Source organism: Pseudophryne corroboree, chromosome 4 (genome assembly GCF_028390025.1).
Source record: "Pseudophryne corroboree isolate aPseCor3 chromosome 4, aPseCor3.hap2, whole genome shotgun sequence".
Classification (NCBI taxonomy): Eukaryota; Metazoa; Chordata; class Amphibia; order Anura; family Myobatrachidae; genus Pseudophryne; species Pseudophryne corroboree.
This window is the reverse complement of record NC_086447.1, coordinates 559,650,434-559,666,515: the sequence shown is the minus strand read 5'-3', so window position 1 is coordinate 559,666,515 and position 16,082 is coordinate 559,650,434. Positions and strand designations below refer to the sequence as shown.

At 47.7% G+C, this 16,082-nt stretch overlaps 1 protein-coding gene across 1 annotated transcript in view; it reads right to left on the bottom strand.

Annotated features, from left to right (window-relative positions):
- LOC134909954 (interleukin-20 receptor subunit alpha-like) overlaps positions 1-16,082 on the bottom strand; it is a 100,651-nt gene that overhangs the window by 36,610 nt on the left and 47,959 nt on the right. Inside the window, exons 5-6 of the mRNA XM_063917411.1 lie at positions 14,467-14,578; positions 2,716-2,891 (exon numbers count right to left, since the gene is read on the bottom strand). Coding sequence (XP_063773481.1) covers positions 2,716-2,891; positions 14,467-14,578 — 288 coding nt within the window. The remainder of the gene's footprint in view (positions 1-2,715; positions 2,892-14,466; positions 14,579-16,082) is intronic.

Here is a 16,082-nt window from a genome sequence, read left to right as displayed (position 1 = left end):
TTGGCAGGGGTTAAATTCATCCATATTGCCCAGGAGCTATATGTGATGCATTTTTTTTGCCATCCAAGGTGTTTTTATTGCGTCTCAGGGCACCCCCCCCCCAGCGCCCTGCACCCTCAGTGACCGGAGTGTGAAGTGTGCTGAGAGCAATGGCGCACAGCTGCAGTGCTGTGCGCTACCTTGTTGAAGACAGGACGTCTTCTGCCGCCGATTTTCCGGACCTCTTCTGTCTTCTGGCTCTGTAAGGGGGCCGGCGGCGCGGCTCTGGGACCTATCCATGGCTGGGCCTGTGATCGGTCCCTCTGGAGCTAATGTCCAGTAGCCTAAGAAGCCCAATCCACTCTGCACGCAGGTGAGTTCGCTTCTTCTCCCCTTAGTCCCTCGATGCAGTGAGCCTGTTGCCAGCAGGTCTCACTGAACATAAAAAAACTAAAACTAACTTTTCACTAAGCAGCTCAGGAGAGCCACCTAGTGTGCACCCTTATTGTGTACGCTCGTCCGGGCACAGTATCATAACTGAGGCTTGGAGGAGGGTCATAGGGGGAGGAGCCAGTGCACACCAGATAGTCCTAAAGCTTTCTTTAGATGTGCCCAGTCTCCTGCGGAGCCGCTAATCCCTGCGGAGCCGCTAATCCCCATGGTCCTTACGGAGTTCCCAGCATTCACTAGGACGTCAGAGAAACTCAGTAGAGCTCCTCAGAGTGCATCCAGTCTCACTGGGCACAGATTCTAAACTGGATTCTGGAGGAGGGGCATAGAGGAAGGAGCCAGGTCACACCCTTTGAAAGTCTTAAAGTGCCCATGTCTCCTGCGGATCCCGTCCATACACCATGGTTCTTGAAGTGACCCCAGCATCCTCTAGGACGTATGAGAAAATGGCATTTAGTTCCTTAGAAGCAGGGAAGGTGAGAGGGGTTTTCTTACCGTCTGTGAAAAAAGCCTCCTCAACCTGCTCAGGAGGTGTGTCAGAAATATGTAACACATCCCGCATGGCCTCAATCATCAACTGCACCCCCCTAGCAAGTGATGCCGGCCCCCTTGACACATCCCCATCGCAGTCTGCTGTGTCAGAATCGGTATCCGTGTCATCCTGCATAATTTGGGCAAGAGCACGTTTGTGAGAATGTACCACAGGGGGCCCCGGGGGAGCAGTATCTGACCATACTGCCATAGAGGACTGCAATACCTGAGTTGCATGCTCAGTTCTTGCAACCCTTTCAGAAATTTAAGAGAGGCTAACCATTCCGGTTCCTAGCCGGGATCTGCGCTACAACAGTGCAATCCTGATTACATGGGATGGGATCTTCCTGAGAAGATATATCCTCTGCAGCATATGAGACAGAGTCTCTAGACATGGTTGCTTGTACACCCCACATACACACAGGGTACAGGGCAGACAGAGTTTCCCCCCCAAGAATGGCAGAGACACACAGAGATTGGAACCAGCCGACACACAGCACAATATAGGTATAGGGAGACCCTTAAACAGCGCTGACTGTGTCCCTTAATAGGTGACACAGTCCATACACAGCCTCCCCTCCCTTCTACAACCCCCTGGTACCGTACAGATAGTTGGAGGTGCTCTGGAGGGACTGCTCTTCACTTGGCAGCGTGTCTGCAGGCAGGAAAATGGCGCTGAACGCTGCTGGGTCCGCTCTGAGAAGCTCCACCCCCTTAATGGCGCTGTCTTCCCGTTCTTACAAGATTATACTGGCCTGAGGATTTAGTGCTGGCTGAGATCCGAGGACCCCAACAGGCTTTCTGGTCAGTGTAGGGTTAAGGCGCCGGCTCAGGGCGCCTCTCACAGTGCCGCACCTTGTACCGCTGAGCCCCCGGAGCGCAATCAGTACTGTGCTCCTACCCTGTAGACGCCATCTTCCCATTGGCTCCCTGCTTGTTAGGGAGCTGATGACTCACTCACCACACTTCAGCTCTGCAAGGGGGTGGCGGCATGCTGCCGGGGTGAGCGTTCCCCTGCGGCGGGGAGCAATCTATCCCCTCTGGAGCTCAGTGTCCAGTCAGCGGAGACAGTGGCTCAGACCCCGCAGGGCGGACACTGCTCCCCCCCTCAGTCCCTCGATGCAGGGAGGCTGTTGCCAGCAGCCTCCCTGTAAAATAATAAACTCTAAAACAAACTTTACTAAAGAAGCTCTGTAGAGCTCCTCTAGCTGTGACCGGCTCCTCCGGGCACATTTTCTAAACTGAGTCTGGTAGGAGGGGCATAGAGGGAGGAGCCAGCCCACACTGTTAAACTCTTAAAGTTCCACGGCTCCTGGTGGACCCGTCTATACCCCATCGTACTAATATAGATCCCAGCATCCTGTATGCCGTAAGAGAAACATACTTGGTCCCAATTAAATTTACACATAATTGTGCAGTTAATGGATGTAATGGAGCTACGTGGTTATGGACCACAAAAGTAGTACCATGCATTTCACACCAGAATTGCCTCCTATGCCATCAGTATCTGGATCCCAAGTTCCCGGCAGAGTTGTGATCGTGATGTAATGATGTCACAACACTGCAACAGGAAGAGCCACAAACATCAGCACTGCTGGAGGGGGCCGTGTAGCTGTGGCAGACAGAACTGGAGGATGGCATGCATAAGGTAAGCTAATGTGTGTCTGTGTGTGGGGTTATGTTGAGAGCACTGTATAAAACACATATGTATATGTATATGATATATATAGCTCACACAAACTAATGAATACTTACTCTCATCGGATGGGTCAAACCTTTGTGTTCGGTTTGACCGTGAACAGACTTGGCTAGTTGCAGTGACTCTGCCATAATATTGTTTCTCAGAAACACTTGTTTCGTTGGTTAAGTCACAGAAGGTCTCAGTTATATTTGTGCATTCTAATTTTTTCTGCCAACATTTTTCACCATATCTGCGTAGGAGAAATTCAATAAAAATATCAAATGTGTGTAAACAAGAAGATATTGCGTCAACAATATTATGTCATTATTTTAATTATCTCATAAGAAAGAAAAAAAAAAGATTATAGCATATAAAATATGCAGATTTTGCTTGCAATCTATCTCAAGGTCCGTACACATTAGACGATGTCGCTCTATGTTTCCCCTCTCGGGCCGGCCAGTCGGCGGCCGACTGTACACACTGAGCGATATGACCGCTCATATCGCTCAGTGACATCACGCCTCCGCCAGCTGTGCATGCAGGTCCTGGACGACAGTCCAGATCCTGCATGCCGTACCGACAGCGACGATCGTTGCCGACCCACGGGGCCACGCATCGGTCGTCGCTGGCGGCATACACACTTGCCGATAAAATGAGCGACGTCGCTCATTTTATCAGCAAGTGTGTATGGTCCTTCAGGAACACTTGCTGTATTAGCTAATTGCAAGTTTTATATTTACAGTAAGTTCTATTTTGTTGCTGTTAGGAAAAAATAAACAATGACATAATAAAAAAGCCAATCTACTTAAAATTCAGATGTATTCTTTGATAAATCAGTGCCAGTATATCTAATTGCAGTCCTATATATTACTATGTCATGGTTATTACCAGATTCCCAAATATGTATTCCACCCACGTTGCGCACTGTGTGTGAACAGTTCAGGTTAAGGGCCTAATTCAGACCTGTTCGCTCCCTAGGGTTTTTTTGGCAGTCCTGTGTTTGCATAGTCGCCACCAGTGGTACAAGTAGAAAAAATGTGTTACGGGTACTGTAGAAAATGGGTGTGGCCAAATGCCACATGGGGCGTGGCCAATGAAAATGGGGGCGTGATACACATATGAGGGGAGGGGCAGATACACGTATGACCCCAATAGTGCCAGATACACGTTGCCCCACAGTGCCAGATATACATTGCCCCACAGTGCCAGATACACATTGCCCCACAGTGCCAGATACACATTGCCTCACAGTGCCAGATACACATTGCCCCACAGTGCCAGATACAGAAATGCCCCCAGAGTGCCAGATACACATTGCCTCACAGTGTCAGATACACATTGCCCCACAGTGCCAGATACACAAATGCCCCCACTGTGTCAGATATACATTGCCCCCCGTGCCAGATACAGAAATGCCCCTACAGTGCCAGATATGCCCCCAGTGCCAGATATCCCCCAGTGCCAGGTATACATGCCCCCCAGTGCCAGATATCCCCCAGTGCCAGGTATACATGCCCCCCTGTGCCAGATATCCCCCAGTGCCAGGTATACATGCCCCCCCAGTGCCAGATATCCCCCAGTGCCAGGTATACATGCCCCCCTGTGCCAGATATCCCCCAGTGCCAGGTATATATGCCCCCCTGTGCCAGATATCCCCCAGTGCCAGGTATATATGCCCCCCTGTGCCAGATATCCCACAGTGCCAGGTATACATGCCCCCCCAGTGCCAGATATCCCCCAGTGCCAGGTATACATGCCCCCTGTGCCAGATATCCCCCAGTGCCAGGTATATATGCCCCCCTGTGCCAGATATCCCCCAGTGCCAGATATCCCCCAGTGCCAGGTATACATGCCCCCTTGTGCCAGATATCCCCCAGTGCCAGGTATATATGCCCCCCTGTGCCAGATATGCCCCCAGTGCCAGATATCCTTCAGTGCCAGGTATAACATGCGCCACCAGTGCCAGATATCCCCCAGTGTCAGGTATACATGTTTCCCTCCCCCCTCCTCCCCTGCTCACCGCTGCCGCTGCCGTCTGTCTGTGTGAGGGGAGGAGAGCGCAGCCTGCGCCTCTCCTTCCCCTCAGTCTCCGGCGGGTGTCTCACAGTTTAATTCAGCGCCGATCCGTGAGCCAATCAGAGCTCGCACCGCGAGGGAGGGAGGGAAGAGGAGCGGCGGCCCGTCGGTGTGGGTACGGCGTACCCACGGCTAAATTCTTACGGGTACGCCGTACCCACCCATACCCGCCCACTTGCACCACTGGTCGCCACCCATAGGGGAGTGTATTTTAGATGTGCAAGTGTGCGAATGCATGCGTAGCAGAGCTGTACAAACAGATTTTCTGAGTAGCCCAGGACTTACTCAGCCGCTGCGATCACTTCAGCCTGTTCAGGACCGGAATTGACGTCACACGCCCTGCAAACGCTTGGACACGCCTGCGTTTTTCCAAACACTCCCAGAAAATGGTCAGTTGACACCCACAAATGCCTTCTTCCTGTCAATCTCCTTGCGAACGCCCGTCACACAAACCCATCGATGAGTGGCGATCCGCTTTGTACCCGTGTGACGCACCTGCGTATTGCGGTGCATACGCATGCGCAGTTTAGACCTGATCGCCTGCTGTACAAAAATGCAGCCTAGCAATCAGGTCTGAATTAGGCCCTAAATACAGACTCAAGGAGGGTAATTCCAAGTTGATTGCAGCAGGTTTTTTTTTAGCAGTTGGGCAAAACCATGTGCACTGCAGGGGAGGCAGATATAACATGTGCAGAGAGAGTTAGATTTGGGTGGGTTATTTTATTTCTGTGCAGGGTAAATACTGGCTGCTTTATTTTTACACTGCAATTTAGATTGCAGATTGAACACACCCCACCCAAATCTAACTCTCTCTGCACATGTTATATCTGCCTCCCCTGCAGTGCACATGGTTTTGCCCAACTGCTAAAAAAAATCCTGCTGCGATCAACTTGGAATTACCCCCAAGGTGAGGAAGCTGTAGGTATAAATCTGGAACTGGTACTTGATAAATCAGAAAATCAATGGAGGAAGTCCACTGATACAGTAGGAAGTAGCAATAGGCTATTGGCAATGAGTAGTCTGCTATACAGGATCCAAGTGTGTGCCACAAAGGCATATCCCACTCTTGTGAGACACATATGTGGTGTGGCATCCTGCTGATGCAAGCGTCCGCAAACTGGCTACACCCCCTTACCCATGGCCCCGCCTCTTTTCCTAATTTATACCAGTTTTCGAGGGTACAATGTTGGAGGGTATGCAGTATACATAGAAATATTTATATGTATTGCATTTTGATATGGCAAAATCTTTTTTTGATGACATTGGGTGGCCAAATATCGACAACTTGTACAGATCCATATTTTGGCACACACCAGAGGCTTACATGTTTGTGTCTTTTGTATTAGCAGATGTACAGATATTACATTTTTAAAAATGCATAAGAATATTTGGCGTACTGTATATCAATCTCCACATGAATGTTACTGTTGCATTTCTTTGTTATGTACCCGACATCTACGTTTTATAACTACAGTACATACATATGTACTGTTTTATGGTAAATCCTAACAAGTGAATACCCAATCAGACTATCAACTTCACTTCTTGGAACAAGCCAGAGGTAATGTGTTAAGCGGTAATCAGATGGACGATAGAAAGGAAATAGGTACTCAATAGGTCGAAACTTGAATGTCTACACTGAATAGGTTTACAGGGTCAAAAGGTCGACAGCGTCAAAAGGTTGACAGTTAAATAGTCGACGTAGACTTAGGTTGACAGGGTCAAAAACTCAACAGGTTCATAGGGTCGCCATGCAAATTCTGAAAGTATAAAAGGGCAACACTTATTTTGTGATTTTTAGGGTTAAGGTTAGGTACTTTGAGGAGAGCTAGGGTTAAGTATTTGGGGGGATGGTTAGGGTTAGGCTGCAGAAGGAGATGGCTAGGGATAGGCACCAGGTGGAGGTTTAGGATTAAGCTCTAGGGCAGGCCTGGCCAACCTGTGGCTCTCCAGATGTTGTGAAACTACATATCCCAGCATGCCCTGCCACAGTTTTAGCATTCCCTAATAGCAAAACTGTGGCAAAGCATGATGGGACTTGTAGTTTTACAACAGCTGGAGAGCCACAGGTTGGCCAGGCCTGCTCTAGGGGGAGAGTTATGTTTAAGGTTAGGTTTAAAAAACAACAACAAACAAACAAAAAAAGTGCCGATTTGAAAAGATGGCAATTTTTGGATGTGTAGAGGTGCTATCAATACTAACAGATACATTTGCATAGCCCCCTAACTATGACATAGATAAAATGTACACATTATTTTGTAATATTGTTTTGTGCCTATAAATTATCACTTAGAAAATGTTATCATATATTGGACCTGATTCTGAAGTGGAGTAAAGCAGTGCAAGAGCTAGTAACTGTGCATAGAAACATAGAATAAGACGGCAGATAAGAACCACTTGGCTCATGCACCTTGGCAAAGTGGAGCACATTGGTGGTGATTCCAAGTTGTTCACTCGTTGCCGATTTTCGCTATGCTGCAATTTGTTGCTAAATGCACATGCGCATGGTACGCAGCGTGCATGCGCTTAGTTATTTAACTAAAAACTTAGCAGTTTTGCTGTTGTTCGTGCGGCGCTTTTCAGTCGTACGGCTGATCGGTGAGTGATTGACAGGAAAGGGGCGTTTCTGGGTGGTAACTGAGCGTTTTCCGGGAGTGTGCTAAAAAACGCAGGCGTGTAATGGAAAAACGCGGGAGTGTCTGGAGAAACGGGGGAGTGGCTGGCCGAACGCGGGGCGTGTTTGTGACGTCAAACCAGGAACTAAACAGACCGAGCTGATCGCAATCTAGGAGTAGGTCTGGAGCTACTCAGAAACTGCAAGAAAATATTTAGTAGCAATTCTGCTAATCTTTCGTTCACTATTCTGCTAAGCTAAGCTACACTCCCAGAGGGCGGCGGCCTAGCGTGTGCAATGCTGCTAAAATATTTGTGGTATTGTGGACTGTAAGCATGCAATAGTTTGATAAATTAATGATTGAATATATAAATAAATGTATTTGCACCCTTGCACTGCAACATGTCCAGGTGCATAGTTATTTGCTCTTTTTTGTTCCTTAGAAAATGTTATGCATCAGTCTTCTGATCGCCGGGCTACCAGTCGCTAGCATTTCGTACTGAATCCTTACAAACTTCATCCATTTATATGAACTATCTGTACACAGGAAATCACTGAGTTCTTTGCATGTCCTTTATAGACCGAGCAGTCCGAGTACCTCTTTAAACTTGTCAGAGGGACCCGGTGGGGGCCTAGGCCAGCTGATGAGAGCAGCATACAGCTCTGTTTTGTGGTGCATCATGTTTTACATTGTGTTTTTCCAGAGGTTGGCTTGGCCATGCGTCCCGGATTTAGCCAGACACCCCAGTACCCAGGCACTGTGGCGTCTCAACGGTCTGGCATACATAAACCTGACTGACTTTTCTGACCTAATTTTATCGTGTATGGCTTTCTTTTTTATTGAGATATCACAATACTTGCTATTGCAATTGATTGGTGATTAAAAGCACAATAAAATATTTTTCCAGGACCCTACTGCAGACAATACAACTGTATTTGCTTCACTCTTTGACCTGCTTGGGTATTTGTTATTACTATATATGTTTTTTGCATGTCCCTAAAATATACACGTGACGTTACCAACTGTTAAGATAAAAACTATTAAAAGTTCTAGTTTAATTAACACTTACTGTAAATGCAAACGAGTGCTTGCACTAATTTCCCAGTTTATGCATCTGCAGAATCTTAATGTTGCTGCAGGCAATATCTTGGTCATACCTTCTGTTAATACTGGCTGGACGATTCTCCAGATACCTCAGTCTAAGAATCACCACCACTGACTTGTGGTTAGCTCAGCTTGTATGGTTAATAAAAAGCTGGTAACTGCCACCAGCAAAGGAACCCAAAACATCAGTATATTCCAAGTTGATCGCAGCAGGATTTTTGATAGCAACTGGGCAAAACCATGTGCACTGCAGGGGAGGCAGATATAACATGTGCAGAGAGTTAGATTTGGGTGGGGTGTGTTCAATCTGCAATCTAATTTGCAGTGTAGAAATAAAGCAGACAGTATTTACCCTGCACAGAAATAAAATAACCCACCCAAATCTAACTCTCTCTGCACATGTTATATCTGCCTCCCCTGCAGTGCACATGGTTTTGCCCAATTGCTATCAAAAATCCTGCTGCGATCAACTCAGAATTACCCCCATGGACACCAGACCGTCCTTTGCAGGTATCTGTATCCAGAATTATTAATTGCACACTCACTTTCACTTAGGTACGTAGCTTTGACTTCACAGACACAGAGAATATGCTAGAATTATTTTTTAATTCGAACAATATAATCCATGGTATGATTTAAAAAATATAAGATTACAAATATGGACAGAAACAGTACATAAAGCTCAAAAATAATACATAGGAAATAGTTAGAAACCTAACACTTAAAGAGCCTAGGTGATTCCGATGTGTGGGGACTTCACAATTGAGCATATAAGTAGCATCCCCCAGCACGTGGCTGAATCTCCAAGAAAAGGCACTCATATCATTGAGAGACAAGTGTAATTATACCTTCACAGCTGCAATCCCCCTCCCACCTTTGTGTTTCTTAACTAGCTCAATGCTGGACACTTAAGGGATCATACATTCCCTTAACTTAGCTTTCTTGCAATTGATAGGGGAGGGGGAGTTAGCCCAGATGTCCACACCATCCCACAACTCCCTGGAGGTGAAACTCTCATTACCTTACTGACCTGGTCTGGTTGTTGAAGAATTAATGTTTTCCCTCCTCCAGTTTATTGCTGGGGTCTGGATAAGAGATTCTTATCTCATTTTCTGACTCCAACATACTCAATTTCCCTGCTCCCAGGTCTGTGTACAGATAGGGTCAGACACAGGACACATACTAGCAGCGATATTGCTCTTAGGTCAAATGGGAAAAAATTCTAGTACAATTCTAGTACTGCTGTCTGCGTGTAAATGTCACATCCCCGTCACACCTCCCAACCATCAAACTTTGTTTGGGACATTCACAATTTAGAAGAGCTGGTTCCCAATTTACAGGGGGTTGGGAGGTCTTGCATTGCCGCACACTGTAGATGCAAATGTCTCCATCGTGTACGTAACAATTTTTTTTTTATCTAAACACCAATCTGGTGTTTCTCCAGGTGTAGTATGGTATGCCGGCGGCCGGGCTCCCGGCGACCAGCATACCGGCGCCGGGAGCCCGACCGCCGGCATACCGACAGTGTGGCGAGCGCAAAGTAGCCCCTTGAGGGCTCGCTGCGGGCACGGTGGCGCGCTACGCGCGCCACGCTATTTTATTCTCCCTCCAGGGGAGTCGTGGACCCCCACGAGGGAGAATAGATGTCAGTATGCCGGGTGTCGGGATCCCGACGCCGGTATACTGTGCGCCGGGATCCCGTCATTCGGCATACTGAAGACCACCCGTTTCTCCTCCTGTGTGCTGCAGTCATGGGCCGAATGCACTTTTGTGGCTTTAAAAGTTGAGATGTATGACTTTGGAAATATTATAATTTTCTAAAAGCTGTGGGGATAACTTCTAACAACAGGAAGAAGAAAAACAGGCTTCTGGTCAGTAAACATTTAAACATAAACATTTATGAACTACATGACAACATGCCTGAGGCAGACACCATGGAATATTTTAAATGCACAAATTGTTTCACTACCTGCCAGCTCCAAAACACATTTTGACGCATGCACAGTATGTAACAGCTATGAAAAATCTGAAACATTGGGGTCTATTGGAGAGAGATAAAGTGGACGGAGATAACATACCAGCCAATCAGCTCCTAACTACCTTGTTACAGGATGAGTTTGAAAAATGACAGGAGCTGGTTGGTTGGTACTTTATCTCTCTCCAAGGCTTAGTACATATTATTTATTACCAGTTTCTTATAATAATCTGTTGAGGAATATTGTGAAACATAAGGCAAATCAGAGATTTTAGAGATTAAATCTTATGTTCAAAATATGTACTAAGCCGTGGAGAGTGATAAAAGTGGAGAGAGATAAAGTACCAGTCAATCAACCAACTCCTAACTACCATGTTACCAGCTGTGTTTGAAAAATGACAAGAGCTGATTGGCTGGTACTTTATCGCTCTCCACTTTATCACTGTCCAAAGCTTCGTACATTGGGGGTCATTCCGAGTTGATCGTAGCTGTGCTAAATTTAGCACAGTTACGATCATGTCCCCTAACATGCGGGGGGGACGCCCTGCGCAGGGCTAGCCCGCCCCGCATGTCAGTGCCGGCATCCCCCGCAGAAGTGCAAAGGCATCGCACAGCGGCGATGCCTTTGCACTTCAGGAATAGCTCCCGGCCAGCGCAGCTTTAGCGAGCTGGCCGGGAGCTACTCCTCGCTCCCCGGCCCGCAGCGGATGCGTATGATGTCACCCAGCTGCTGCGGCCCGCCCCCCGTTCGGTCCGGCCACGCCTGTGTTGGCCTGACCGCGCCTACAAAACGGTGGCCAAACGCCGCTGTTTCGCCCCCTCCCGCCCATCGATCGCCTCTGTCTGTCAATCAGGCAGAGGCGAACGCTGTCCTGCTACGGCCTTCGGCCGTCCGGCATGCGCAGGTGCAATACGGTGCCGGCGCATGCTCAGCAGGGACCCGTTCGCTCTGCTGCGTTAAATCGCAGCGAGCGAACGGGTTGGAATGACCCCCATTGGCTCCTATGTCCTTGCCTCCGCTGCTTCCTGCCTTTTTAGCCATTAAAACACTGCACACTGTTCCACACGTGGCCACACTCCACACCCACATACCTTTTTAGACATTAGAAATATATCACTAGGGTAGGTTGGGTGTAGTATGGTATGCCGACGCTCGGGCTCCCGGCGACCAGCATACCGGCACCGGGAGCCCGACCGCCGGCATACCGACAGCGGGGCGAGCGCAAAGGAGCCCCTTGCCCCACGAGGGAGAATAGCTGTTGGTATGCCGGGTGTCGGGATTCCGGCGCCGGTATACTGTGCGCCGGGATCCCGACATTCGGCATACTGAAGACCACCCGGGTAGGTTGCCTCTGCCCACACCTAATAAATATATAAATCCTCACTTTTACTGTTGTAAGTGTGTGAGAGAAAGCGGACATGATTGACATTGAGCCAATGCTTTAGAGAACTGAGACAGGTATATTGTGTTTATAGGCGTATGTATCATAGGTGCAGGGAGTGCGGTTGCTATGGGGCCCTGGCCACCTCCAGGGCCCGGCCCTCCCCCTGCACCTGAGTATGCTGCCTGCTAGCTAACTTCACTTTACCAGAGGCCTGTGCCCCGTGGCTTTTCCTTAATCAGCAGTGTGCTGCTCCTGCAGCAGGCACATCTGCTGTCAGTGTTATGGATGGCTGTCTCCCCGTTCTCACTGATGCTGGGAGGAGCCGTGGTATTGCTTAGCCTGGCTCCTCCCAGCGTTAGTGAGCATGGAGAGACACGGAACCTGCCGGATAGGACGATGGGGGACATTTACTAAGTAGTGATAAGAGCGGAGAAGTGAGCCAGTGGAGAAGTTGCCCAAGGCAACCAATCAGAACTGAAGTAACATCTATAATTTGCATACTATAAAATGATACAGAGCTGCTGATTGGTTGATGGGGCAACTTCTCCACTGGCTCACTTCTCCACTCTTATCACTGCTTAGTAAATGTCCCCCACTGACACTGCAATAGATGTACCTGCAGCAGCAGCACACTGCTGTTAGAGGAAAAACCAAGGGGCACAGGCGGTGAGTGCCCGCCGATACAGCCAAAAATGATGATGCGGGTAAGCGCATACACATATCGGAAAATATACAGATAATACATTGCGCCGAAGCTCTGGCCCGCTTCTATGCGATCAAGACGAGAAGCGGGACCAGACACTTAAAGAGCGTTGCAGGAAAGTTAATACATTTACCCCAGAGTCCGGTGGTGGTGGTGGGGTGGGGGCAGCAGGCAGGTGAATAGGGTTGCAGTACCCTTTGTTTGTACCATGCAGCAAGTTTTTATTTATTTTGGGGTTTTTTTTGGGGGGGGGGGGGGGGGGGCTGGTGAACAGAAATTTGCTTTGGGGCCCCATTAGTCACATGTAGCTGCACCCCTGATTGTGTTGTTAATTGCAAGCAGACTTGATGTATTATAAATATGACCTCTGGCCCTCATTCCGAGTTGATCGCTCGCAAGGCGATTTTAGCAGAGTTACACACGCTAAGCCGCCGCCTACTGGGAGTGAATCTTAGCTTCTTAAAATTGCGAACGATGTATTCGCAATATTGCGATTACAAACTACTTAGCAGTTTCAGAGTAGCTTCAGACTTACTCGGCATCTGCGATCAGTTCAGTGCTTGTCGTTCCTGGTTTGACGTCACAAACACACCCAGCGTTCGCCCAGACACTCCCCCGTTTCTCCGGCCACTCCTGCGTTTTTTCCGGAAACGGTAGCGTTTTTTCCCACACGCCCATAAAACGGCCTGTTTCCGCCCAGTAACACCCATTTCCTGTCAATCACATTACGATCGCCGGAGCGAAGAAAAAGCCGTGAGTAAAAATACTATCTTCATTGTAAAATTACTTGGCGCAGTCGCAGTGCGAATATTGCGCATGCGTACTAAGTGGAATTTCACTGCGATGCGATGAAAAATACCGAGCGAACGACTCGGAATGAGGGCCATAGAGTTTTAACTATGCAGCTGGTGTGTTGAATTATCAAAATGTAATGCAGTTGACAGAGGCCCTCATTCCGAGTCGTTCGCTCGGTAATTTTCATCGCATCGCAGTGAAATTCCGCTTAGTACGCATGCGCAATATTCGCACTGCGACTGCGCCAAGTAATTTTACAATGAAGATAGTATTTTTACTCACGGCTTTTTCTATCTTCATTGTAAAATTACTTGGCGCAGTCGCAGTGCGAATATTGCGCATGCGTACTAAGCGGAATTTCACTGCGATGCGATGAAAATTACCGAGCGAACGACTCGGAATGAGGGCCTCTGTCAACTGCATTACATTTTGATAATTCAACACACCAGCTGCATAGTTAAAACTCTATGGCCCTCATTCCGAGTCGTTCGCTCGGTATTTTTCATCGCATCGCAGTGAAATTCCGCTTAGTGCGCATGCGCAATATTCGCACTGCGCCAAGTATCTTTGCTATGAAGAAAGTATTTTTACTCACGGCTTTTTCATCGCTCCGGCGATCGTAATGTGATTGACAGGAAATGGGTGTTACTGGGCGGAAACACGGCGTTTTATGGGCGTGTGGCTGAAAACGCTACCGTTTCCGGAAAAAACGCAGGAGTGGCCGGAGAAACGGGGGAGTGGTTGGGCGAACGCTGGGTGTGTTTGTGACGTCAAACCAGGAACGACAAGCACTGAACTGATCGCACAGGCAGAGTAAGTGTGGAGCTACTCTAAAACTGCTAAGTAGTTTGTGATCGCAATATTGCGAATACATCGGTCGCAATTTTAAGATGCTAAGATACACTCCCAGTAGGCGGCGGCTTAGCGTGTGTAACTCTGCTAAATTCGCCTTGCGACCGATCAACTCGGAATGAGGGCCAATATCTATTTCAGGTAAACAGTAACAAAACAAGAAAAAAAGATATACCCCCCCCCCCTTCCCCCATCCTCCACCCCCCAAAAAATATATACAAATTAAGTAAAATTATTTACGCAGAATCTTATAGTCATTCACTACTTAAACAGAGTGAGCCATATACACATCATAATACAATGAGGAAGTTATAACTTACTCGAGGTATTCCACAGTATAGCGTATTCCTTCAGATTTTATTGGTGGCAGCCAGGTAAGATTAGTTTTCAGATTCTTAGAAGTAAACATTACATTTCTTGGAGCACATTTTGCTGCAAGAGACATTGAAACAAATCTGTTGAGACCCAAATTTGATTTCTTGTGCAGAATAATCACCATGTAACATTTTTTTTGCTTATTATGTATTTACTGACAGGCACTGTATTCTCATCGAACTGAGCAATAGATTTGAAAAGAAATTTGGAAACTATGGACCTAATTCAGACCTGATCGTAGCAGCAAATTTGTTAGCAGTTGGGCAAAATCATGTCCAGATATAACATGTGCAGAGAGAGTTATGGTGTGTACACACGATGAGATTTTTTCTTTCGATTTTGACTATATAGTCAAAATCGCAAGAAAAGTTAGTGCAAATCACAAGGTGTTATGCCATTTGCGATCCTGATTCGATCCCGGTGCGCGATCCCGCCAGGTCGGTATCGCAAGAAAAGATAGACTGTGCAGGCAAGTCAATCCTTGCTAGATCGGTGTACTATCTAGTTCATCTAATTAAGTCTCACATAAGCCAAAATCGTAAGCACACATAATTGTGAGTTGATCGCAGCAGCAAGTTTGTTAGCAATTGGGCAAAACCATGTTTACTGCAGGGGGGACAGATATAACATTTGCAGAGAGAGTTAGATTTGGGTGGGTTATTTCATTTCTGTGCAGGGTAAATACTGACTGCTTTATTTTTACACTGCAATTTAGATTTCAGTTTGAATACACCCCACCCAAATCTAACTCTCTCTGCACATGATATATCTGTCCCCCCTGCAGTAAACATGGTTTTGCCCAACTGCTAACAAATTTGCTGCTGCAATCAACTCAGAATTAGGCCCTTAGGGGGTAATTTCAAGTTGATCGCAGCAGGAATTTTTTTTAGCAGTTGGGCAAAACCATGTCCACTGCAAGGGGGGGGGGGGGGGGGGGGCAGATATAACATTTGCAGAGAGAGTTAGATTTGGGTGGGTTATTTTGTTTCTGTGCAGGGTAAATACTGGCTGCTTTATTTTTACACTGCAATTTAGATTGCAGATTGAACTCGCCACACCCAAATCTATCTCTCTCTGCACATGTTATATCTGCTCCCCCTGCAGTGCACATGGTTTTGCCCAACTGCTAAATAATTTCCTGCTGCGATCAACTTGGAATTACCCCCTTAGTCCATATCCTAGTCAAAATCGGTGGTGCTGGGCTCCAGGGAGTTCAGGGGAAATCGCAAAGTGAAAATCGGGCATAGCAAGGATCTCACCGTGTGTACACACAGGGCCGGTTCTACCCCTTGTGGCGCCCAGTGCGAGAGTTACCACTGGCGCCCCCCCATCCCGTGGCAAAACAGTGTGCGGGGGCGTGGCTTCATAGGGGAGGGGCGTGGCCAGTTATGCTCACAGTAGCTGTGCCCCCCAGTTGATTTGCCCCTGTAGATATGCCCCCAGTAGTTGTGCCCCCTCTTTATTTGCTCCCAGTATTTGTGCCTCCTCTTTATTTGCCCCCAGTAGTTGTGCCCCCTCTTTATTTGCGCCTCCTCTTTATTTTGCCCCCAGTAGTTGTGCC